The sequence below is a fragment of the Dryas octopetala genome, chromosome 5 (assembly GCF_963921425.1).
Source record: "Dryas octopetala chromosome 5, drDryOcto1.1, whole genome shotgun sequence".
Taxonomy (NCBI): Eukaryota; Viridiplantae; Streptophyta; class Magnoliopsida; order Rosales; family Rosaceae; genus Dryas; species Dryas octopetala.
In genome coordinates, this window is record NC_141370.1 from 7,734,996 (window position 1) to 7,760,158 (window position 25,163).

The following is a 25,163-nucleotide window of genomic DNA, read 5'->3' on the forward strand; positions in this document are numbered from 1 at the left end:
GAAGGAGGTTACTCGTTTTCGTTTTGGATCCTTTTTGGGTCAAATAATCTCAATTTCTGAGGCAGCCAAGTAAGCGTCCAAAAGAATCTCCCACAGACGAAGCGCCTTTGTGGCGTAATACAACCCGCGAGAGTCTCGCAACCAATGAGAATCCCCCGTCCTCCAAAACACTCATCCTCCCACTTGCCACGTGTTCTCCTTACCTCCACCCCTTTCCCTCCCTTTTCTTTATTTCCGTTTCCTCCACAAAAAACTATATTTTTCTCATTTTCATCTTCATCACACTCAACAGACTTTCTGTCTTCCTCTTCTTCATCTTCTTCAACATCTCTCTCTCTCTCTCTCTCTCTCTCTCTCTCACTCTCTCTGCGGCCATGAAAATTGGGGTTTAGGGTTTGAACAAATTTCACGATTCTTTCCAATAATGGCTGCCTGTTCTCTACCTATACCGGAACTCACCTTTCTCTCACCACACACCACTTCCAGACGCCGCCTTTTTGTTTCTAGAGTTTCTCTCTCTAAATTCTCCCTCTCCGGATACTCTAGGTACGGTCTTCGATCCCGAATCAGAGCGGTGAAAGAGGAAGGCCTTGTAGTTGAAGAGAGGGAAGCCAAATTGATCAAGAAAGTGAATGGTGTGGAGTTGAGTGGTAATGGAGCTACTCTTGGTAATAGTGGTAGCGGTTTCGGGAGCAATGGCTCGGCCAAGAAGTACTCAAATGGCAGTGTGAGTGGGATAGAGAGTGAGAACGGGAGCTTGGTGAAGTATGTGAATGGGAATGGCGTGGCAGCGGAAGTGGTAGCAGAGGTTGAAGTTTCGGAGTCGAAGGAGGAAGGGAGGATGAAGAAGATTGAGGAAATTGGTAAGGAAGATGCATGGTTTAAGCGAAGCGGGCAAGGAAAAGTTGAGGTATGATTCTGTGATGTTGATTTATTGGAGTTCCTTTGGATTGCCTTTAAGCAAGTTGTGTGTGGTTGCATTTCGTTGGCGTTGAATTCGAGTCAGCATTTCTGTGGAGTTTGTGAGAAAACTTTGATTTTGAATGTACATGCTAGATTTTGATATAGGTTTGTGAATGTTAGTTGAAATACAAATTGGTTTGGAATTGTGGTCTAGAATTCTAATTTATAGTTCCCGATTCTTTGCCATCAAGATGCAGTTTCAATGTTAACTTGTCCTTCAATTGCAACGATTTGTAAATTGAACAATTGAAACTACAAGGACCAAAAGTGGAATTAAGCCTATTTAAGATATAGAGAGAAGTTTGAAGAGGCTAGTACACAATGAAATTGAGATTGAGACGTCTTGTTATAGTGAAGAAAGATGTACAGAAAGTATTATTAGCCGTCTAATGGATCATGTTATTAAAACTAGTCGGTTGCAAATGTTTAGTAGTCAAAAGTTGGTATATTCTCACATCAACCACAACAAGGACTAAGGTTAGCTGATGAAATCACAGATGAGTAAATTATGTACAATGTGTCCATTAATTGTTGGTATTAAGAGATGCAGCTGTAGGATGTGCTGACCATTGGAGAAAAAAAAATTGAGCAATCTATGGTGGTGGTAGCGCTAATGGCATAGTAACATTAGATTTATCATATCATTATTTTGGAGATCATAATCCTTTTCCATTATTATTTCTTTTTAATTTTCATCAGGGTTACCAAGATTACCATTTTCTATATCAGTTGTTTTGTGCTGATTCCCTTAATTGTTTTATATAAAATTTGAAGAATATATATTATAAAACCAACAGTCATTTACATATTATTCATAACATTAATGGTAGTCTAAGTTACTCTGAAGCTGGCTCAGTAAATGGGATGAGGATGGGTGGTCCATGTTTAACAAGAGAAGATAGAAACTGAAAGAAAAATGGTTCAGGAAAATCTTTTGAGTAAGGGGATTATTTTTTTTTTCTCTGAAAAGAGGGACCATTGATCTGTTTAGGATGTCCAATTCATGCTTGATGATAAATAGGTGCTTCTAGTATTTTATTGCTAATAATATTGCGTGTGCGGAGGCAGAATTTACTCTATATAGCTATGTGCAACAATTTTGAGTTGGCTATATTATATCAAAATGGCTTAAATTTCCAATTTTGTAGGTTTCTTCATTTGTATGTTGTGTAGTATGTGCAATGTGTGCCACAATATTATGGTACTATATGGTTTGCAGGTTTCTGTTGCACCTGGTGGCCGTTGGAGTAGATTCAAAACTTACTCGACAATCCAGAGGACCTTGGAAATATGGGGATTTGTTCTAACATTCATCTTCAAGGCTTGGTTGAACACTAAAAAGTTCACGTATCGAGGTTAGTCTCCAGTAAAGTGAAATTTCAAAAAGTCAAATACACACATTCCTCATCATTTTTGCTTTTCATGTGAGAAACAAACCAAAACGTAAGAAAATATTTCAAGCAGGGAAGTCCTTGCGAAGCCCATGTAACAACAATTGTACAGGCTTTTTCCCACATGATGTGTAAATGCTTTCTAGTTCCACAATGTATTATCGGATATTGAAGAGAAACAAGATATTCTGCTTCAGTTTACCCTATAGCTATTGGGGGATAATTAGCACAATTTTATGAACACGAGCACAACGTGAACCCTATAGCTATCTAAAATGAGTTTTGTAGGGAACAATCTGAGTTGGCAACTTGACATGGATAAAAAGAACATGATTTAACTGACGATTGAGAACATTCCATATGTAACTAAACCAAACTTTTCTGTTCCTGAAACCTCCTGAGCTAGTGCTGGGGTTTTCATCGCCTTCTTTGATTATCTATTTGGAAGGTCCGATCAGTCCATTCACTTGTTTTGGTAGTATGCTACTTATACAGTAGTTAGTTCAAATCTATTCCTGATAGATTTCAACTTAGCAAAATTCGGGTTGTTAATATGAATCCATTTGCACCATCTAGCTCTGTATAGACTAGTTTGATTTTAAGAGACCTGCTTCATTGGTATTTGATTAGACGATGCAAATCAAAAGGAAATGAGCTGAAAGCACTACCAAATAGAAAGATTCATGTAGTATGTAGTGTTGTCTTATATAAGGAATTGAGTAATTTATGCATGTTTTACTTTTCCTTTTGTTGTTTGTCTATATCTATTATTAATCAGAGCTGTATTATTGAAACTTTATTTTAGAAGAAGTGCCAAGTGTTGGAAGGACCTGGCATGCTCTCAAAATCTTGTTTCAAAAAACACATTTGAGGTGGAAAGATTTGTGCCTTTGGCCTGATTTAGATTAGGAATTATGAGATTGTTACAAGGTGTTGCAATATAGCAAGATTTTGCTGTCTCTTTTTGAGAGAAGATTGTCTACCCCGCCGGACTATGAAGAGCTTCGAGTCTATCGGGAGAGGATGTGGTGGTAATCCCTGCAGCTTCGTCTAGAGCCGGGCGTCCAGCCGTGTAGGAAGACTCGCCCTGGCCACTATAACTTGAAAGTCAATTCACTCTCATAATTCAACACTATTGTTGGTGTTGTTCTATTTGTTGCTGTCTCAGTCTGAGTCCTCACAAATGATCATCAAATGTGGCTCTCCCTGGGAAGTGGTTGTGAAAATTCTCATTGGATAAGGGATTCCCTCTGGAATTCTGTCATAAAAAACAAGTATTGGGTACATGTGAATGGGTGAGATTCTAATGTTGTGGTTAGAGGCTCGAGTTGATGTTCTTGGAAAAACATTTCAACAGGGGATGCTTCTTTCTCTTCTTATCTCCGTGTAGTGGTGGGAAAAGGAGAACAAATTAGGTTTTGGGAAGATCGGAAGATAGGATAGTCTATTTTATATGCATCTTTTCCACGTCTTTATAGACTATCCAACTTTCATAATGTATCAATAGCCAATATGTCTGTGTTTCCTGTTTTACAGTAAGCTGGAATTTTGATTTCCTTAGACATTCGAATGACTTGGAGGTTGGGGAGCCATCTTTGCTATTCTCTTTGATTGAAAATGCTTTGTAAAAAGCTATTAGATTGGATTTGGTAAATTGAGTGTTTGAGGCTTATTTTATGTAAGTCTTATTTTAGTAGGTTGATTGACGAGTCTTCTCTTCCCATTTTCAACCCCTATAACGTTATTTGTAATTTTAGAGAAAGCAAAGAGATGGAGAAGAATGTAGAATGTAGAAAGAGGAGAGAGGAAAAGTTAGAGGAGACCACAGCACAAAGCCTTCAACAACGCTTGATTTTCATTGAATCAAATGATTCAAATCTGATTTGCCTTACAAGAGATAACCTTATTTATAGATCTCAAATAGAGCTCCCAGATTTACTAAAAGACTCAATAAATATGTGAGAACTATTAAAAGACTCATTAAATATAAACGAATTATTAAATAATAGCAGACTATTAGAAAACTTAAAGACATTGTATTTTCCTAAGACCCAAATAAATAGGCTCTTAATAACACTTGACTTAAATAAATACTCTTAACAAACCTTGACAGTAACTCTTAGATTGACTCTTGACTTATTTATTTATTGACGGATTATTAGACTACCATGGGCATTTCATTTTTAGATCAAAAAGGCTTGTTGTTAGATTTGGTCCAATGGGCTTAGTCTTGGGGTTCCATAGAGGATATTTATTTTCTAACCAACCTGTAGATATTGCATCAAAGGAGTAGGCCTAATGTTAGTCTATCTCCCCATTGGTGTATAATGTGTAAAAGAGGAGGCGGAAAATGCTTACTTTAGATCTCTGGCACAAATTGTTCTTGGAGGCTATTTTGTGGTGGATGATTCCAGATGGTGGTCTTCATCGATATCTGTGGAAATATCGGTGAAAAATAAAAAAAAATGATGGAAATTTTGAATTAAACTTCTATAAATATTGGCATGTGTTGATTCATACTTGAATTCTAGAATTGTTTAGCTAGACATCCATTTTTAACAGAAATGCTCATTTAAAGGACTTAATTTGAGGGACAAGTGAGGGACAATGTATCTAAGGGCTTCACTTCAATGTAATTAATTTCAACCCTTGTGTTAAATCCAAGGGCTGGATGTATTGTCTCTTACTTATCCCTTATTTTAAGTCCCTTAGGTGAGTACTTTTGCATTTTTAAGGTAGCTGGACTGTGTAGTTTTTGGTACTTTTCTCTAATTTAAGGGATATAAATGTTCAGGGGGAATGACAGAGGAAAAGAAAGCCTTAAGGCGTAAGGCCCTTGCCAAGTGGCTAAAGGAGAATATTTTGAGATTGGGTCCAACATTCATCAAAATTGGCCAGCAGTTCTCCACAAGGGTGGACATTCTTGCTCAAGAATATGTTGATCAGTTGTCAGAACTTCAGGTTGGAAATGCTTTAATTCAATGTCATTGGGATTGCATATCTACTGTATGCTTCTGTGCATATATCCTACTCCTAAACTGTAATTCTGTAACTTTCCTGCTTAACTTGTCAACAATGATATGTTGGAACATGAAGCCTTGCACTTGAAATGTTTTTATATTTTTATTATGTTGAAATTTGTTTATGCAAGAGGCTGGAATTATTAGGTGGTAAACATAAAGCCTTCTATGCTGTTTGTGTGCCTAGGTTGTGCCCCCTAGGTGTTTTTATAAGTTATCTTGTCAACAATTGAAAAGAAAGTTAGAACTTTTAAGACCTTAGAAGAAGAAATCACATTTTAATTTTCAGTACATAATAACCTAAAATTGAATTTTTCTCAGGCTGGTGGATTTAATGTTATTGTATCATTGGATGTGTTTGTACTGTATACTGCTGATAGGTTAAGTTAAGACACGTTTGACTCTGAGCATGCCAATTACATATCAACATCATAGATATGTTTTTGTTTTTTTAGATCATGAAAACCGAGCTTGGTGTCTAACTTTTTTACTATTAATTTTATTTTATTATTTTCTTTCCCTTTTCCATATTATACTATTTCATCCAATCAGCTATGTGCAAGTAGAGGCAATTTTGTTTTTGTCTTATCCTTTCTCATACAAACTCAGTTGTTTTTTTAAAATGGTGATTCTTAAGGCATAACTGAATCACATTTTAATTTCAGGATCAAGTTCCTCCTTTTCCATCAGATACAGCTGTATCTATTGTTGAAGAAGAGCTTGGAGCTCCTGTGAATGATATCTTTGATCGGTTTGACTATGAACCAATAGCCGCTGCTAGTTTGGGTACTCTTGATTTCATTCTACAGGCTGAGAGAAAATTTGTGCAATCAGAAAATGAATCTAGCTTAATTGTTTCTTTTTTTTTTTTGGTTATAGTTGAATTTGATAAGAGATGAAATATCAGAATATGATATTATCCTTTTATGCAGGTCAGGTCCACCGTGCAAGATTGAAGGGACAGGAAGTTGTTGTTAAAGTACAGAGGCCTGGACTCAAGGATCTTTTCAATATTGATCTTAAAAACCTGAGGGTCAGTTTCTCACATTGGCTTACAATTCTAGATTATAAATGCCTGGATTTTTTTTTGTTTTGTTTGCTCACTAGGAGATTTGAACATAGGATCTACCCTCACCCCACCCTTCCTATGCCACTTCAACTATGGTCATGTGCAATGCTTGGAGTAATTTAGGTTGTCATATATTTATCTGATCACGGTTGACTTTCTTTTTATGTTTATTTTGCTTCCATTGGCCTGCCAAACTTACGAATTCCCTTTGATGTTTTTCTTTGAGACACTTTAATTTCCTATGCTAACTGTATCATTAGATCTTATAACATTTTCTTTATTCAGTTTGGTTTTGTCTTCTGTGTGTGCGCTTGCACACACATGTTTCACTTTTGCAAGGTCTATCCTGATCTTGTGAAAGCTATGGAAATTCTGATGAGGATCAACATATTGGTCGTTATTTCCAGGTAATTGCAGAATATCTTCAGAAGATTGACCCAAAGTCAGATGGTGCGAAGAGGGATTGGGTTGCTATATATGATGAGTGTGCAAATGTCTTATATCAGGTATTGATATCCTCTTTGATTGCTTTAACCTTTTAGCACTGAATAGTGAGCCAAAAAGCACATGAATCTTGTGATTTTTGTAAGTGTAGGTGAAGGTCTATCGTCCACTGTGACTTCTGTTTCCCCCTCAACTTATGTATGGGCTCTATTTGTTTTAGGTGTTTGATAAATTTCCTATCACTCATTCACTCGTAAAATAATAAGGCAGACCATGCATTTTGAAATAATATCTCAAGGATGTTGGCATCAGTGAGTAAGGATGCAGGTAGGCATGGAAGAATATTTAAGAAATAAATAATGTGAGGGACACTTAGATAATACATATCTAGGAAAGAGGTCAAAATAGATGGTTCAAAGTCCAACAAAGACAAGGAAAGGCAATTTAATGTCGATTGTATCATGAGTAAGGACATAATGGCGTATTTATTTTACCTGGCATGTGGTCCCTTAAAGTGAAATGACAACGGATTTACATTGCAGATCCTAATGGTTAGGTGAGGCTTTTAAGTTAATTACAATGTCTTACTGCCTGCCCAACAATAACGTCTAGGCTTCTCAAAAAATGATGCCCTACTGGCTATTAGCTGACTCCTCATATTCTTTCCTGTCATTATTTTGGTGAGAGGGTTACTGTGGGACTAGCAGGATGCTAACAAAACAAGTAAAATCCTGTTGGTTCAAAACCTTATTACCTCGTAGGTTGTTTCAGAGCATTAATCAAGTTGATAAGAATTACCTCACATAGACCAGTAGGTTAATGCTATGGGGTCTCATAAGTCATAACATGGTCTAATTTGTTGTCATTTTTGGGTATGGTAAAAAATACCAACAAGTAAGGAGATATATATATACTATGGGAAACTTGGTAATATACATTGTAGAGGTGGTCCTACAAAGGTGTCCTTACTTTTTCTTAAAATGAGGGTATCCTCATTGGAGAATTGTCCTATATATATTTTTTTATGGGAAACTTAATGCTTATATTGATGAAAAAGGAAGTCCAATCAATGTGGAACAGCAGTAAAAAAGGAGGGAATGACGGATTTTTTTATTTATTTATATTTTTAATGGGAGAGCCAACGAGAATGGAAAGAGGGGTACTTGGTGAATTGGAAATTTCTTTCAAAATAGAAAAAAAGGGAGGATTTTGGGTGGGAAATTTGATCAAGAGGCATGTAGCATGCAAGGGAAGTGGTTGTGGAGATTTTCTTTGGAGTGGGAATCATTGGGGTATGCAGTCATCCGGAGTAGATATGGCCTTGATGCTAACGGGTGGGATTCTAATGTGGTGGTAAGAGGTTCTGGTTGAAGTCCTCGGAAATACATTACATTGGGAATTGATAATTTTTCTCAACACATTTGTCTTGTTGTGGGGAATGGGTAGAGAGTCAGATTCTGGGAAGATAGATGAGCTGGGGTGTCACCATTGTGTTTATTGTTATTTATTAAATGATAGCTTTTGTTTAATATAATTCTCTATTATTATTTATGATGCAAGTCTCCTATTATTATTTAGTAAATGATGCAATTCTCCTATTATTATTTAGTAAATGATAGCTAATAATTATGAAGTTCTCCAGGAGATTGATTACACCAAGGAAGCTGCTAATGCTGAACTATTTGCAAGTAACTTCAAAAACATGGAATATGTTAAAGTCCCAACAATAGTATGGGAATACACCACACCACAGGTTTAAGCTTTAGCACTACTGAATTTTTAGCTGGTGAACATTCTTATGTTTTTTTTTATTATTGTCTCTCTAAAATTCAACTTCCTGTATCTATTACTATTAGGTTCTGACAATGGAGTACGTCCCAGGGATTAAAATAAACAAGATACAAGCTTTAGATCAATTGGGTGTTGATCGGCAAAGGTCATTATAATTTCCTATTTTATCATAGGTGAAATCAAGTTGAGGTGTGACCTCTTTTCATCAGTCCATGCTTCTGATATCAATCTCATCTTCCTCAGGTTGGGCCGATATGCTGTTGAATCATACTTGGAACAAATTTTGTCTCATGGGTTTTTCCATGCTGATCCTGTGAGTTCTTGTTGTTTAATTCAATTTTTGGTGCTAAAGCATGTTTAGATGTCCATTAGAGAATCTTATGGAAGTGGAATTGCAATGGAAGTTGAAGCTTAATGTGCCAGAATATGAGAATAGGTACTTTGCCTACACATAGAAGCCTTAGTTGGAAAGATGTGCAATGCCAAGTTTTGAAGGTTCACCTTCTGGATAGGTTTGAAAGAAAAAAGCCATCCCATGCATTTTATTTGCGCAAACTTCAGCTTGTGCTAAGTAGATGGCACTGAGAAAGTAAGTTCCACACACTTTTAGGCATAAACAACGAAAGGATTGACTATGGAAGTTGAAGTTACTGTACTAGAATATGAGCATAGATACTTCGCATATGCACATAAAAGCTTTAGTTGGAAAGACATGTGAGACCAAATTTTGAAGGTTCACCTTCTGGATAAGGTTAAAAAAAAAAAAAATCTCCAGTGCATTGTAGTCGCACAAACATCAGCTCAGCTCATACTAATTAAAAGGCACTTAGAAACCATGTGGCATGCAATTTTGGGGTGAACAACGAAAGCATTCACAAGAATAATTTTGGTGCTATTGGCATAATGACAGTGGCAAAAAGTACTATAAGTAGAAAGGTGGAGCAGAAAAGCAGTATAGGGTCATAGCATTAATGTGTATAATGGCAAGGAAGTGGGGTTCTGATGATGGTTGTAAGCAGCGGCTGTGGTGGCAGTTGAAGTTGTACCTGGTTTTATCACAATTACTGAAGTTGTGGTGATTTTATGGTATCAATACTTGTATGGTGATGGAAAAATTGATATTGATTTCATTGTTGACTGAGATGGTGGTTGTCTTTGTGCGGGTTCCAGGCTAGTGGCGATAGTGCCAGGTTTTTTGCTTTTGATACTCAGATATATAGGGTTTAATATTTGTGTTGCACACCGAAAACCCTGGTCTTCATGTTTCTTGATTACTTATTTCCTGGTGTTTAATGTCCCCCCACTAATGTGTCACCGCAACTTTTTTTTCCTTGATGTAGCATCCTGGAAATATTGCTGTGGATGATGTCAATGGTGGAAGGTTGATTTTTTATGATTTTGGAATGATGGGAAGGTATTTCCTTGACTGTGCTTCCTATATACAATCCACCAATAACAATTCTCTAGCTTTTATTATTATTTTATAATTTATTCTTCATATTTACCTTGCAGTATCAGTCCAAACATTAGAGAAGGTTTGCTGGAAACATTTTATGGAGTTTATGAGAAGGATCCAGATAAGGTTTTTAATTTTATATGTTTTTTTCCTTTCCGTTTAAGTTTTAAAGCATGGTAGCCTACATTCATGCCCAGGGCAGTCAAATTTACACTTGGCTTACAGTAATTATATCATGGTTCCCATGCATGGTTGTGATCTACTTGTTGATGGAAACTATTTCTACTGGTGCAGGTTCTTCAGGCAATGATTCAGATGGGTGTTCTTGTGCCTACTGGAGATATGACAGCTGTCAGACGAACAGCACAGTTCTTTCTTAACAGGTGCTTTCGATAGAGAAGAAAAGAGAAAATCTGATTAGAATTTACCATGGGTTCCCTTTCTCTTTTGTTAATTAATTTGCAGTCGTTCTTTCTTTCTTTCTTTTTCTCTCTATTTTTTTTGTTAATTAATCTGAATACTCAAAACTTTTGCAGTTTTGAAGAGCGTCTTGCTGCACAGAGAAAAGAGAGAGAAAAGGCAACAACAGAACTTGGATTTAAAAAACAATTGAGCAAGGAGGAAAAGATAATGAAAAAGAAGGAAAGGCTGGCTGCAATTGGTAATTACCTGGTTTAAATCTTGTATTTATGATAAGGTTCTATACGTGACTATATTTTTGGAGTCTAGCAACTAACTAGAAGATTTGGAGGCTGAGTTTTTTTATTTTTTTTCCAGTTGGCCAGACCTATCAATAGCATGGCAGGCTTTATAATTTAAGTCAAATCATGCTTAAAAGTTTATTTTAAATTTAAAGAAGGAAAGGCTTGCTGCAATTGGTAATTACCTGGTTTAAATCTTGTATCTATGATAAGGTTCTATGCTTGACTATATTTTTGGAGTCTAGCAACTAACTAGAAGATTTGGAGGCTGAGTTTTTTTTTTTTTTTTCCCAGTTGGCCAGACCTTTCAATAGCATGGCAGGCTTTATAATTTAAGTCAAATCTTGCTTAAAAGTTTATTTTAAATTTAAAGGCATTCTGTTGGAGAGAGAAATGAATTATATACCTCTACATCCTGCTTCTTTTTTAATTTAGTAAAATAAGATCAATCAGCTTTCCAATGATCATTTAGACTGGGACCTATTCATGCCATGTTGAACTTGACAGAGTTAGGAAAATCTCCAGGATTGACTAATAGTTTTAAAGACTTCTCAGTCTTAGTATGTATAAGTTAACATGTAATATGATGCTCATACTTTATTAATTGACTTAGTTAATTAATAAACACCACATCCTCTATTTTATTTGTGTTTTGAATTTAAATTTGAATCTCAAGTACTTTCTATTTTTTTTTTGGCTTGATTCTTATTATTTCCTTTTTGGATCAAGTTGAAATAATATTCTGGGGTTTCCCTATCTATGTGGATGCCCTGCAGATACATAGATATGAGCGTAGTCTGGCCAAAAAAATAAGGAACTTATGACCTTAGATATTTAGGTTTATGTGTGAAAGTTCAGCCACCTAGGCTATTTGAATTTCATATGTCTGATCAGGGGTCTTATGAGTAAGATGTGTTTACTCACCAAGCTTTCTTGCCTGATTGCACTAAAAAATTCTATTTTTAAATGAATTAAATTTGAGGCTGGGCTTGAACTCTAATTAAGGGTAACCATTTTCTATTCAGCACCTGGATTTCCAAATCTGAGATTAGTTGTGCAAGTTTTCCACTGAAATTGATGCAACCCATAGGTTATTTCACATGTTCGCAGTAAATGTTGATGCTTGCTACTCATTCCTTGCATTCTTATAACAGGGGAAGATTTATTAGCCATTGCGGCAGACCAACCCTTCAGATTTCCTGCGACATTCACATTTGTTGTTAGAGCTTTTTCAGGTAATATAAAGAAATATGATTGAGACATTGTTTATAGGCAAACCTGTATTTATGTATGCATTTGACATTGGCTATGTAATGTATTTATGTACACACACACACACACACAAAGGGAGCTTACTACCTTGACGGATCCATCACTTTTTACGAAGAGACATTGTGGGGGCCACCCCACCTTGCAATGTGGTCCAATGATCTAGACCATCTATTTATTAGGTCTCCATTCAAGGATTATTCTTGAGAAAAATTAGCCAAATTGGAAACCACTTGGACACCTAATTTTGATCAAATAAATAGACAAAGACAATGTTGTATGAACAATGAATCGATCATGAATATAATCAAATGGCTCAATGACTATCGATTTGGTTGGTCTTTTTGTAAAGATGATTCTTTAATGAGAACCTAAATATGGATGGTTCAGATAATGAGACCACATTGAGGAGTGGACCCTAACAATGTGTCCCTTACTTTGTGAAGGGATCCATAAGATAAGCTCTCTCTCTCTCTCTCTCTCTCTCTCTCTCTCTCTGTATATATATATATATATATATATATATATATATTGGGTCCCCTTCTTAAGAGGGATCCCTTTTGATAAGAAGCAAAAGGGATCTGATTGTTGGGGCCATGCCGCAATGTTGTCTAATGATCCAAACATGTCTATTGTTTAGATTCTCATTTTAGAATCATCCTTGAAAAAATCGGAAGTCATTTGACCATTTAATTATCACCATGAACATTTTGGTATTTGTTAGGAACACTATATTTGTCTATTTAATTGGTCAAAGAGAGATGACTAAATGATTTCCGATTTAATTGATATTTTTAAGGATGATCTTTGAATGGGGACCTAAAAAGTGGACAGTTTGAATCATTGAATTGCATTTTGGGTTGGACCCACATGCAATCCCATTTGAATCTTATTAAAAGGGATCGATTGGCCTCATCTACCGGTCGATTGGCGCTAAGTCCGGAAGTTGATAACTTATTGGCATCTGGGCCTGAGAATAATTGTATGTATAACACATTTCTATATCTGAACGTCCGGATCTTACTAAAGACTGGTCCTGTGGGTTTAAGCCATTGTATGCAGGTTTTGTTAAGTGAATTAAGTCATCCACTATAATAACATTGCGTTGGGAATGCAAAACTCTTCATTCCTTCCTTTCTTTTCATTTTATTACTTCGTTAACTGATTGGTTCAAATATGATATGAAATCTTTTTTTTTTACATTATCACCTTTTACTTGCCTTTTCAATCATCATTCCACTGTTTCGAGCATCCTTTTACTGTTTCAATCATTGCTGCAATGTTTCCAAAATCATTGCATTGCTCATAAAACTTAAATTTGGAGAACTGGATTTTGGATAAACTCCCGACATTTGGATTAGAAAGATGCTCTCTATATATAGAAATATTCTCTAGAGCGGTTATCCACAGTGCACATAACCTCGCCGATTCATCGGTGGGGAAGGCAGATCGATTGACATGTTATAGTTTTACGCAATCTTACTTATTGAGGTCGATCGACATCTTTATTTTGTCAATTTTTGACACTTTTTATCTGTTCTCAATATGGTTGATTACTTTAGGGTGTAGAATTGTTGTTTAGAACTTTTATTTTAAGTTTTAACTCTTGAGTTTTGGACACCTAAAATCTAAGAGATGAACGGGTGTAGATGAATCTACACCTTAAAAATTCATAAAATTTGCAGTTGCCGATCGATCGATGCTGTAATCCGCATTGTGGCTAACCATTCTAGAGTCTGAGACATACTATATATATATATATAAACACACAACATAATACAATTTTGATTACTTTTTCACCGATGAGCAGGAAATCCACGTTCACCAACCATGAAATCAAAATCTAACTCTTCATGTTCTTATCCAATCAAGTACCTTTTTTAATAAATGTCAGATTTTAATCTAGTGGTTGGTGAGCATTGTTTAGCAGGGATCATCACAAATATATATTTTACATATATTCCATCCTCAAATTATATTTCTTTCGTTTTCCTCTCTGCAGTTTTGGATGGCATTGGGAAGGGTCTTGATCCTCGATTTGATATTACTGAGATTGCCAAACCGTGAGTTTAGTTTTAGCTTAAAATTATTTCCAAATTGTTTCATCAAACTGAGATTTGGCAAGTTTTACTTCCTTTTTTTTGACAAGTCTTTTACACTATACCTTGCAGCTATGCATTGGAATTGCTAAAATTTCGTGAAGCTGGAGTTGAAGTCATTTTAAAGGCAAAGCTGGACCATTTTTGTTATAATGTGATATTTTACAATCTTCTAATACAAACGTTATTCTTACAATCAAACATATAAATGTTACAGGACATCAAAACGAGATGGGACAGGCAGTCTCGTGCATTCTATAATTTATTTAGACAGGCTGACAGAGTTGAAAAGCTTGCTGAAATTATCCAAAGATTGGTACCAATTGATTTTTCTTATGCGCTATTAATATGATTGCTTTAAATATTTTGTTATGGTTTTCAGTTGTGGGCTCTAGATTGATGTCCCTAATTCATTTATAGGAGCAAGGCGATCTGAAGCTTAGAGTTCGGACTTTAGAATCTGAGAGGGCATTCCAGCGAGTTGCAACTGTCCAGAAGACTGTAGGAAATGTGAGTTCAGCAGGCTAATGACCTAGTGCCATTATACATCATACTTATCTTCTTGGGAATTTGCTTCGGTGTATAATAACCTCACAAAAAAGTTATGATTCAATTGTTTTTCCCCGCATGAGGTTCCATCAGATATAGACAAAAGATATTTGTTAAATGCTTATTGGGCTTTGTCTCTTCCCTCCTCATGTCCCCAATCACCGAAGGAGTCCATTTCAATGGTTTATACACATTTTCCCAGTGTATGAATTTTATGTGGATGATAAGAGTAGCATATCTAGAAATCAAAATGACAATTTTCCTTGTAACATTATTAAATGACATTAAATTTTTCTTATCAACAAATATGATTAAGTGATTTAGTTATGGTTTTCCAGCAGTGCGGGTAATGAACTTTTTTTTCCTTTTTTTTTTTTTTTTTTTTTTTCTTAAAGCAGTTATTTGTGCATGATAGTACTGTTATTTGTTATGAGTCTTAAATCTTTACATTCTAGTATTCTACCTAATAAGTCCAATGCCATAAGTGCTAAAACTATTAAGTTTTTTTTGTATTTTTTGGATGTGTCAATTTTCTGTTGGTTTGGCATATTTACTATAATAATGTATGAAATAATTATAATGAAAGAATATCTACTTCATCATTTGATCTTCAATTTGACCAATTTGCAGGCAGTTGCTGCTGGAAGCCTAATAAACCTTGCAACAATCTTGTATATTAATTCCATTCGAGTAAGCTATCAAATTTACTTTTAGTATTCATGGAATCGCGTTGACTCCTTGGTGCCTAATTTTATTTAATGCTTGATTCCGATGCCATCTATTTCTTTTCAGGTGCCTGCCATTGTAGCATATGTCTTTTGTGCAGTTTTCAGCCTTCAGGTTCTCATTGGCATCATAAAGGTAAAAAGGTTTGATGAGCGGGAGAGGTTGATAACAGGAACTGCTTAAAAAATTGGTAAGTGAAGCTTATTCTATTAATGTAATGTATGTTTTTGGTTCTTCATCCTTGAGGTAGAGAGGGTTTGATAATGTGCAAAATTCAAAAAAAAAAAAAAAAGATTAAAGTGTTTAGCTTCCTCTTTACTTAGACCCTTGATAATTTATATTCACAATGTGCATGAATGTGTTAATATACTTGTGCTTTTCATCCATTCAAGTCTCCTAATATTCATTAGTTTTGGCTGTTCCTTTGCCTAATGAACTCCAAAGAGAAGTAAATGATTGTCAATTGTGTATGAACTAATCTTCCAGAAAACTAACAGGACCTTTATGGGCTAGGGTAGTTTCAACTTTTGAACTTCAATGATAAACCATTCAAATACTCTCTAGAACTGTAGGAAGTGATTAACCTTAATGATAAACCATTTGAACCCTGTAGAAGGGTGTAGAGAAAAATTATCAAGTGACTTGTCTGGGGTCTCCACAGTCAGCAGTATCTATCTTGTTAGTGGAGCTGTACACAGACACATGGGCTCCATGCACATGCTGTGGAAGGGATGTGAGACTCTAGAGTAAAATGGAGGACATTGAAGTTTTCCAAGAGAATCAATGATTGAAACCGGTAAAGAATAAGTTGCATGGGCTTCAATAAGCAATATAATTTACTCAATATGGTGATTTAGGAGCTGACCCTATAGGTGGTGAAATACTAAATGTTATGACTTTAAGACAATGCTAATGAATGGTACAAAGCTCCTTGTATTATTAACTGGATTGTATGGACTTGACCCATGTGGACTTACCTGTAAAGGGTAATCAGCCATGGCAATGGTTCTTGGTTATCTATCTTTACAAAGCCAACATAGGAACAAGTAGTTATCCCTTAAGGCTATCATATACGTCAGTTTGTATCTTGGAGGCATTATAATTTTGCACAGATTTTTCTGCACCTTTACAAATCCTTAATGGCTCACGAATCTAAAATACCTTTTCTGCTCAACTAGATAAATTTAATGATTATGATTATTAGGGCCCGTTTGGATTGAGAATTTGGATTTGGATTTGAATTTCAAATTCATGTATTTTAAATTCATGTATTTCAAATTCATGTATTTCAAATCCTATTGTTTGGATAAAAAAAATGAAATATGAGGATTTCAATTGAAAATTTTTAATTTAAATATATCATTATGGTAACATATGATGAGCTTGCAAAGATAGCTTATAAATGAGGCCCATGATCTATAAATTTAAAACTAACTCATTTTAAATTGTACTTTATATTAGAAATCACTACATATTGTTCAAAAAGGATAACAAATCGTTCAAACCACATAGGAGCTTCATACATATGATTCCAAAACATATACAATATTGTTTAAAAATAATATCAAATATTATTCACAAAAAGATCCAACACCATCAAAGAAATGTTGTTCTAATATGTTTTCCATAAAGAGCTTCAAACATGCAAGGGCTTCATCTTCTACCACTTTAATCATTGGTTTCCCATACCTGAAAAATACACTCAAATCACCTAATTAATATAGTTTATATGAAAAAAATAAAATAAAATAAGGTAAAATTGATAATGAAGAGAAATTACCTTCAGACTGACAAATAAGCATCCGTACCCACTCGGTCTTTTTGACATCAGAAAGAGATTTCAAAAGTGAAAACTCTTCTGGATTACCAGCCATCAATATTCGTACGGCCTTAAAATCTTGCAATCTATTAAGGTTTGGTATATCTGAAACCACTTTATGTACTTCCTCTCCTCTGAGTTGTTTGGTCACTTGACTTGCCATAAACTCCTTTAGGGTGTTTGCCACATCACCAATTGCTTGTGCCACTGGATCTTTTTTCTTTTTCTTATATGGATGTGAGTCACAAGTTGAAGTTGCAGGATGTGTAGAAGTATGGGAGTTAGGAATGAAATCACCTTCATTTTCTTCTTCAGCCTCCATCATGTGCTCAGCATTTCCAACATCTTCTGCCCCTTCACCAGTCGCCCTATCTTTCCCGCACAACATCACAATATCATCCCAATTATCAATAACCTTGTTTTGATAACCACGAGCAGCAAGATGTGACTACAAAAATAACAGGAAATAAGGTATAATATTGATGAAGTCAATGCACCATTCAATTCACCACTTTGGTTTTTCTTTTGGTGCCAAGGATAAAAAGTGCAGGACACAACAAGTCACTAATGGCAAAACTAAGCATTGATGTATCAACAAGTCTCTAATTTTTGGAATAAGGCTGATAAGCAACTTGTACTAGTTAAGAGAAACAAAACTAAGCATTGATGTATCAATTTTGTCCATTAAAAATTTTGCTATCTTAGAGAAAAGGGTTTTAAAAGAGCAATAAGAGATAGACTAGCAAAATTAAGCATAGAGAATTAACAAATAGCTTATGAAAAATGAAAAAGCATAAGAAGCTTAGAATTTAAAATAGCAATAATTTTTAGTTATACCTCACAATAGTCATTCCAAACACTCAAATTTTCTGCTGAGATTGGAACCATCTTTTTTTCTTCGTCCCAAGTGAGCCCACTTTGACTCTTGATGTCAGTGACAATAGCATAGTGTTTCTTCCAAGCTCTAAGTCTGTTCTTGACATTCTCCTTTGTCAAACCAAGTTGCAAAGTTGCATTCAACTCATCCACAACTGCTTGATATGCTTGTGGTTTCCAATCTCCATCACCCTTGTTACCTTCATTCAGTTTGTAGTTAGTTAAAAAGTGGGAATTAAGCACAAAAATAGGGGTCAGTGGGTAGAGTTTTCATTACCAGCATTCATTTGGTCATATAAAGCTTTAGCCATTGCAGTATCCATTTGTGGGTTCCATGTGAGGTATCTTCTTGACTTTGCCTCCAATTGGGATTGTGACTTAGAACTACTTTGAGCTTGTGACTTGGAACTACTTTGAGCTTGTGACAGAAATCTTTTCATATTTGCCCTAACAAATGAACAATAAAAATTTTGTAATTCTGGATGCTAAAGCAATTTTTTATTAAGCAATCAACAAGTAACATGCACCACATATCCTAACAGCAATCAACAAGTAACATAAATCAACCAGAATCAGCCAAAGCACCTAACTTTCAACAAATACAATTGCATAATACACAAATACAATTTCAACAAATAAGATTGAAAGTTTTTGTGTGACAGGGAGATCTTATGAAAGTTTAGTGCACCAAGTCTGAGCAGAACCAGCAAATGGTCCATACCATTCAACAAATCATTAACAACTGCTAACTTAAGCTTAATCACAAGAACTCCAAAGTCCCACAAACAAAATATAAAATAAAAAGATCAAAAAGACAACTTGAAAAATAATAACAAAACAAAATTTGTGCTCCCTTAACAGCAAAGAGAAAAAAGAAAACCATGTGTCTACTAAATCACAACCACAAAGTACACCACTACGCAAACACATACAATTCTCACCCACCAACCTGGTTATGTCATAAACCAGAAGTGCTCCAGCTGCTCCTTTGTAGTAAGATCTAGTGATGGATCTGAAAGATTCTTGCCCAGCCTGAAATAAAACCAAGGATTGCTTGATTAAGTATATTCATTGCACTACTAAAATATCTCCATTTTTCTGATCTCTTGTCTAGTTGTCTCTTAATTAAGCTTCTCTGGCCTGGCTCTGCAGCTACGAGAGTACTATTTTAATTAATAATTCTCTGTGCACTACTAGATGCTATATTGACCAAGCTAATAAGCAAACTTATATAAAGAGAGAAATGAACTCTGCTGCCAAGTCGTTTTTGCTTAGTTTGGTAGGTGTAGATAGATATCAAACAATACTTGGGACTGAAGCTCTACGTATACATATATAAAAAATTAACAGCAGCAGGGCCAGAAACTTCGTGTGATTAGTGAGCAAATTTCATAGTGAGCAAACCCTCTGTTAACTTCTAATTCTATTAAAAAAAAAAAAAAACTTACTATATATCTGCTGCATATATGCTCTACCTGTTAAAGACACACAGTGGATCACCAATTGCTTACAGCTGTTTCTTATAATAGAAATTCAGTACGTACTGGGTCTGAACTATTTAAGAGTGAAAATTAAAAATGTACCATGCATGATGTTCATTCAATCACCAAGAAGCAGATAACATTTCAAAATTTCAACACGCTTTGACCCATGAGATAAGCTTCTCTAGACTAGCTGTCAGGTAAAATGTGCAGGAAAATAGCTAGCTAGGACCCATGGCCTTCAAATATTTGTCATATGCTGCAGCAGTGAACTTTAGCATAGCCTATGTGATTAGTGACACACTGGATGTTAGGATGGCTCCAGAAATTGCAGACTCGTAAACTCATGTCCAATAGGCAAAACCCACATACACACAACTCACCATAGTAGTCAAACAAGCTAGTAAATGATGGATTTCTTAAGGAACAAACACAAAGCTTTGCCAAAAGTGACCCAAAAATGAAATACAAAGCACCACAACACAAAAAAACGAAACCCCATAAGAAAAAAACATGTAGAACCATAAACAAAAAGAGAAAACTAGCCCTAAATTTGAAGCACAACCAACATTGAATCAGAAAAATTAAGAAGAAATAAGAATAGTACCTTTGTGTCCCATCTCAGTTGATGAGAGTATGACTTTGGTCCGATGGAGCTGATCGACACTGGCAGGAGCAGATCGATTCTGGGAGGTGGTGATTGTGTGGAGGCGAGGTCGGAGTTTGAGGTTGTGGTGAGACAACTTTTTGGCCGGAGAAGTCGAACCCGACAGAGGTGGCCGACGCTAGAAGGAGCTCGTCGACGCTGGCCGGAGAAGTCGAACCTGACAGAGGTGGCCGACGCTAGAAGGAGCTCGTCGACGCCGGCATGAGCAGATCGAAGCCTGGAGGTGGTGGCGCGGTTGGGTTTGTGTGGAGGTGAGATCGGGTTAGAGACTGAGGATTTCAAATACCTACATTGAGAAGTGATTTCAAATACACGGTTTTTGGCCTTTCAAATCTATCTTGGATTTGGGCCAAATCCAAATCCTTACTTAAAAATAAGCCCAAACAGGTGAATTTGAATTTGAAAAGCCCAAATCCAAATCCACCTCTTGAAATACATATTCCCAAACGGACCCTTATTGTTATTGTTATTGTTATTGTCATTGTTATATTATTGCTATCATTTTTTTAAATTCATGTTTTGTAATGGATGCAATATAATATGGTTAATTTTTAGAGAAACCAAATAGGCAATACTACTCCATTAACGGTTAGATTCTTTGTAGTTGGTCTATTAATGTCTATTAATGTACAAGAATTCATGTGTGTATGCTATTTGCAATTGCAACTATACATGCACATGTGTGTTCCTCTCATTCTTATGTAGAGTGAGCTGTTCTGGCCGAAAAACAAGAAATGCTGTAGCTGTTTTTTGTCTTTTCCTTTATTTTTTAGTTCTCTTCAGATTATGTACTGTAAAGTTTGTTTTGCATATTGTATTGAACTATTGATCTATTGTCAACTTTTGATTGGGGTCTGTTGCATATTTGAAGTGGAGATCCAGCTCATGGTTTTACAAGTCAACCTTCTGATCCTGAAGAGAATTAGGATCTTGGGAATAGTGTATTATGGTTCTTTTAACAACAATATGATCCAGAAATTCCAACTCGCAAGTTTGTGATGGATATTCCAGAAGCTGAACAGTCAGGCTGTTCTTCCAAAGTTTACCAACAGTTAAGACTTGTTCCTCTGTTAGGTTAGGTTGGTCATTGCCATTTTGCTGCAATAGTCCCTAAATTATGCTCCCAGATGTAGTTCAATGAATATGAGTCGTCATTTTTCAGGTTGATGACTGTATAGGGCAGCTTGTAGCCCTAATTGAGAGGTCCTTGTAACAATCCTCTAGCTGAGATTGGCCTGGTGGGATGTGTGCATAATTGTTGTATAATGTTGTATCATGTAGAACTTTTTTTTTTTTTGAATTTTTCAAGCTAATATGTAAGTATACATATATACCCATCTATATATTGAAAATTGAATAAGAGTTTTCATACATATTCTGTATACGTGCATCTTATCATATAAATAAAAAAGTTGGTCAAGTTTGGGTAATTGCTTCAAGTTCATTAATAAGTCTTGTAGTTTAAAATAGTAGTTGCTTTCTGTTTGTTCAATTGGAGGGAGTTGGTGACAATAGTTGTAAAGCTCAGAGCAAGTTTGCAGTGTTTTGCTTCCGTCTTTCTGAAACAAAAATGGAGTGTTTTTTACTTGTTTATTCTCTTGACTCTTGGGCATTTTTATTGGAAGAGTTGTATACTCAAAGGGTTGGCGTTACGTCAGTGCCAAATTATGCAGTGGTCCTTTTCTTTTGTGGCTTGTATGGTATGTTATGCCTTCACAAGCTGACACCGCTGCTAACGACAATAGCCATGGGCATGTTTCAGTTTCACTCACCCACTTCCAGCACTGTGTGCCTTTTGTGGATGTGAACCAGCATGCATGGTTGTTATTTATTTATATTTTTAACAACCATGCATGCTGTTTGTTAACAACTTAACATTTATATTTTTAGTTTTTAGTTTGTTTTTATTAAAAGCAAATATGTGAAAAAGAAGGAAAAAGAAGGGAGTGAGATGAGATGAGAGATGTGAGGGAAAAATGAATAAGAAAACATAAAACACAAACTGAAAGTAACAAACTAGTTGAAATTGTTTTTGGCTTTTAGTTTTCATATTATGGGTCACTCCATGTTTTCTCCTCCATTCCTCACATCTATCATATTTGATATCTCTTCTCGCTATTCTCTTACATTTTCTTTTTAAAAACTTAAAGTTAAAGCGAAATTGTTACTAAACATGCTCTAGGATTTTCCTAACATGTTTTTTCGATCAACTCTCTCGTACGTTGTGTGTGAGTCCTATATGGGTCCTAGAATATCATGAATTACAATTCATGTGAGAATTGTAAAAAGAGTTGAGTTCGAAAGCATTTTTCTTGCTCATGTTTTAGTTGAATTAACATATATTTCATCATTGCCGTGGAGATTGTGGGATAATATAGAATCACACATTCAGAAGTATAAGCTTTACATAATAATATATAAGATTTTAGGTCTCTATTAATGGCCAATTAATTTTAAGTCAGATGCTATAATTCTCACATGAAATCAGAACAATGAATGCATTCATTGGATCCAATTTGGTTTCACGTGCTCCACGTCACTATTGTTACCCAATATTATCGATCCATTTGGTTATCGCTCCTGTGTAACAGTACATAAAATCTTGAGCTTCTCAATTCATTATCAAAATATTGTCCATAAAAAAAAAAAAAAAAAAAAAAAAAACTAAAAGAAATTACTATTCCTATCCTTAGTTTTACAGAGACTTTTAATAACACATGATGCCATTGTTAACATGCATGGAATACCACGCACCCTGCATCCATGGATTCAATATTGAATTAGTTGAGAGTGTTGAGACACATGGATACCACTTAACGTTTATTTCTACAAGACTAATTATTTACTAAAATATTGTAATTAGATATTCATGTAAGAATAATATAATATCATCAACAGATAATGATTCTAAAGTCCACTTTTGGACTCTTAATAATAACTAAACCCAATTAAAATGTTGCAATATTAAATAGGTCCATTTTGTGATAAATAAGTTCACATTTTAATTTATTCACTAATTTTGGCGCCAAGCGCTCGTTGGGTTTTAAAAAAAAAAATTGGGCAAATTGTCATTGTCAGACAGTGGCATTTCGTGACAGTCATTTTTATGCTATAACATGGGTGAATGTGACTTTATAAGCTTGAATTGTGCGTTTTATGTTGGGTTCATTATGTTTTGACATGTTTATGTAAGAAAAGAAATAAAATATATCAACAAGTATCATTTTTATGTAGCTTCAAATAGTTACTGTCACACAGTGGCAATAATTGCGATGAAGGACTGTATGTTCAAAATTAAAGATGCGATGAATAACAACTTGTGAAACTGGGTGCAAAGAAAAGCAATGGAATTTGATGAAAAAGGTTTGAGTAATATGATTATCAAGAAATTGGGTAACAATTGTAGTTCTGATAACAAATCTTATAATGAAAAGTCATGAAAAACTAGGATTAAGCCAAAAGAAATTGATACTAAGAACAATGAAATCTTAGCAGAGCTAAAACAAAAGGAACGATTTGCTTGAAAGCTTGAAAAATTTGAGAAATCGAGATGCTTGATCTGAGATTTGTATTGGGTTGTGTTGAATATGGTGAGAGAGACTTTTTGAATGTTGATGCTTCCTTTATATAGTGACCACCCTTCTAGGGTTTAGGAATCCATTTCCTTGTTAAACTTGAACTCCTCTTGCCTCATGCCCAAGACTAGCCAATTTTTCCTAATTCACCAAGGACTCTCGGCGGAACTAGACTCTTGAATTCTTCTGGATTCTTCCTCTTCGACTTGGGCCATGATTAAAAGGGCTTCCAAACTACATTGAATTTGGGCCTTATCAATGGAACCTTTGGGCTTGGCTGTGATCTCGGCCCAAAACTAAGTTAGGGTGTAAACAACAATCAAACTAAATTTAAATTTTTTAATATATCAATTAAATGTAACAATCAATTAATATTGATGTTTGCCTATAATAGTGGTGATGGGAAAAAAAAAATTAAATGAAATCTTTCTAGTGGCTATTGCATATAGGCTAAATGAATTAATAACCTTTTTCATATTTATTTCTAAGCATTTTTAATTCAATGCTACAATGTATGCATAATATTATTTATTTCTTAAAAAAAAAATTTATTATTAATAAATGATATGGCCGAGCCAGGCCGTCTTAGGGCCACAAATGTAAGGCCCAAGCCCTACCATTGACACAACAGGCCAGGCTAGGCCTGCCCAAAACATTGGGCTGGGCTAGCCCATAACCTTAAAAAAAGGGTCGGATTTAGGCTGGTCCATCGGGCCTGGGCCATTTTTACAGGCCTGTGAGGGACTAGGTGGGTCGGGTGAAAGGGGGGAGGGAAAGAGGTTGTCCGGTGAGGGAAAGGGGGAAAGAGGTGTGGGTTGGGTGAAGTGGGTGTGTTTTTTTTTTTTTTTTTTTGTTCTGAGTTGATGAGGTGTGTAAGGATTGTCCTTTAAGATCTTTTCTCTTTGTGTCAATTAGGTAAATTCACAATTTAAGTTTGGCTAAAGTACATTTTTGGTCTCTGTACTTTAATGAAATTTCCACTTTGGTCCCTGTTCTTTTAATTTTGGCAATTTCAGTGTCGTACTTTTATTATGTTTATAATTAAGTATAAACTGTTAACTCAATTTATTTTTTAGACAATAATATGACGTGACAATACATATGAATGAATATTTTAAATATTTCATGAGTAATACGGTCTAAATAAATAATTTAAAAAGTTAAATAAAATATAATGAAGAAAGAAAAAAAATAAAAACTTAAATAATTAAGAAAAAAAGATATATGTGTCACTCGGTTAAATGAGTTTCTCTTATAAATTATTTAA

The 25,163-nt window shown here is 35.2% G+C and overlaps 2 protein-coding genes across 5 annotated transcripts; one reads left to right on the forward strand and one right to left on the reverse strand.

The window, feature by feature from the left end:
- The first annotated feature begins 285 nt into the window (after positions 1-285).
- Positions 286-21,705, forward strand: ATH13 (ABC2 homolog 13). 2 transcript variants are annotated; one of them, XM_086245462.1, is made up of 21 exons: positions 286-910; positions 2,183-2,318; positions 5,149-5,315; positions 6,040-6,160; positions 6,307-6,407; positions 6,851-6,949; positions 8,530-8,640; positions 8,744-8,823; positions 8,922-8,991; positions 10,019-10,092; positions 10,191-10,260; positions 10,429-10,517; positions 10,671-10,795; positions 11,990-12,070; positions 14,107-14,167; positions 14,276-14,330; positions 14,421-14,519; positions 14,624-14,713; positions 15,383-15,442; positions 15,545-15,668; positions 21,204-21,705. In XM_086245462.1, the coding sequence occupies exons 1-20, from the start codon at positions 425-427 to the stop codon at positions 15,659-15,661; spliced, it is 2,292 nt and encodes a 763-aa protein (XP_086101588.1). In that variant the 5' UTR covers positions 286-424; the 3' UTR covers positions 15,662-15,668; positions 21,204-21,705. The 2 variants fall into 2 exon arrangements, with proteins under 2 accessions (XP_086101588.1, XP_086101587.1); XM_086245461.1 differs by having other exon boundaries at positions 287-910; positions 21,193-21,705.
- On the reverse strand, positions 15,683-21,184 carry LOC147283938 (uncharacterized). Of its 3 annotated transcripts, XM_086245466.1 has the most exons (6): positions 20,262-21,183; positions 19,123-19,205; positions 18,451-18,620; positions 18,135-18,373; positions 17,259-17,745; positions 15,683-17,167 (listed from the first exon to the last, which is right to left on the reverse strand). In XM_086245466.1, exons 3-6 carry the CDS (start codon positions 18,611-18,613, stop codon positions 17,151-17,153), a joined length of 906 nt encoding a protein of 301 aa, XP_086101592.1. In that variant the 5' UTR covers positions 18,614-18,620; positions 19,123-19,205; positions 20,262-21,183; the 3' UTR covers positions 15,683-17,150. The 3 variants fall into 3 exon arrangements, with proteins under 3 accessions (XP_086101592.1, XP_086101589.1, XP_086101591.1); XM_086245463.1 differs by having other exon boundaries at positions 15,683-17,745; positions 20,262-21,184; XM_086245465.1 differs by having other exon boundaries at positions 15,683-17,745; positions 19,123-21,184.
- Positions 21,706-25,163: the final 3,458 nt, after the last annotated feature.

What these genes read in the sequence shown, in the direction of transcription:
- LOC147283938 (XM_086245463.1), bottom strand. Translation starts at nt 18,613, where the DNA reads ATGAAAAGATTTCTGTCACAAGCTCAAAGTAGTTCCAAGTCACAAGCT. An exon ending in ATATGACCAAATGAATGCTG is followed by an intron (nt 18,374 to 18,450) that starts GTAATGAAAACT and finishes AACTGAATGAAG; the next exon opens with GTAACAAGGGTGATGGAGAT. An exon ending in TTTGGAATGACTATTGTGAG is followed by an intron (nt 17,746 to 18,134) that starts GTATAACTAAAA and finishes TTATTTTTGTAG; the next exon opens with TCACATCTTGCTGCTCGTGG.
- ATH13 (XM_086245462.1), top strand. Translation starts at nt 425, where the DNA reads ATGGCTGCCTGTTCTCTACCTATACCGGAACTCACCTTTCTCTCACCA. An exon ending in TTGGGTGTTGATCGGCAAAG is followed by an intron (nt 8,824 to 8,921) that starts GTCATTATAATT and finishes CATCTTCCTCAG; the next exon opens with GTTGGGCCGATATGCTGTTG. An exon ending in CTGAAATTATCCAAAGATTG is followed by an intron (nt 14,520 to 14,623) that starts GTACCAATTGAT and finishes ATTCATTTATAG; the next exon opens with GAGCAAGGCGATCTGAAGCT.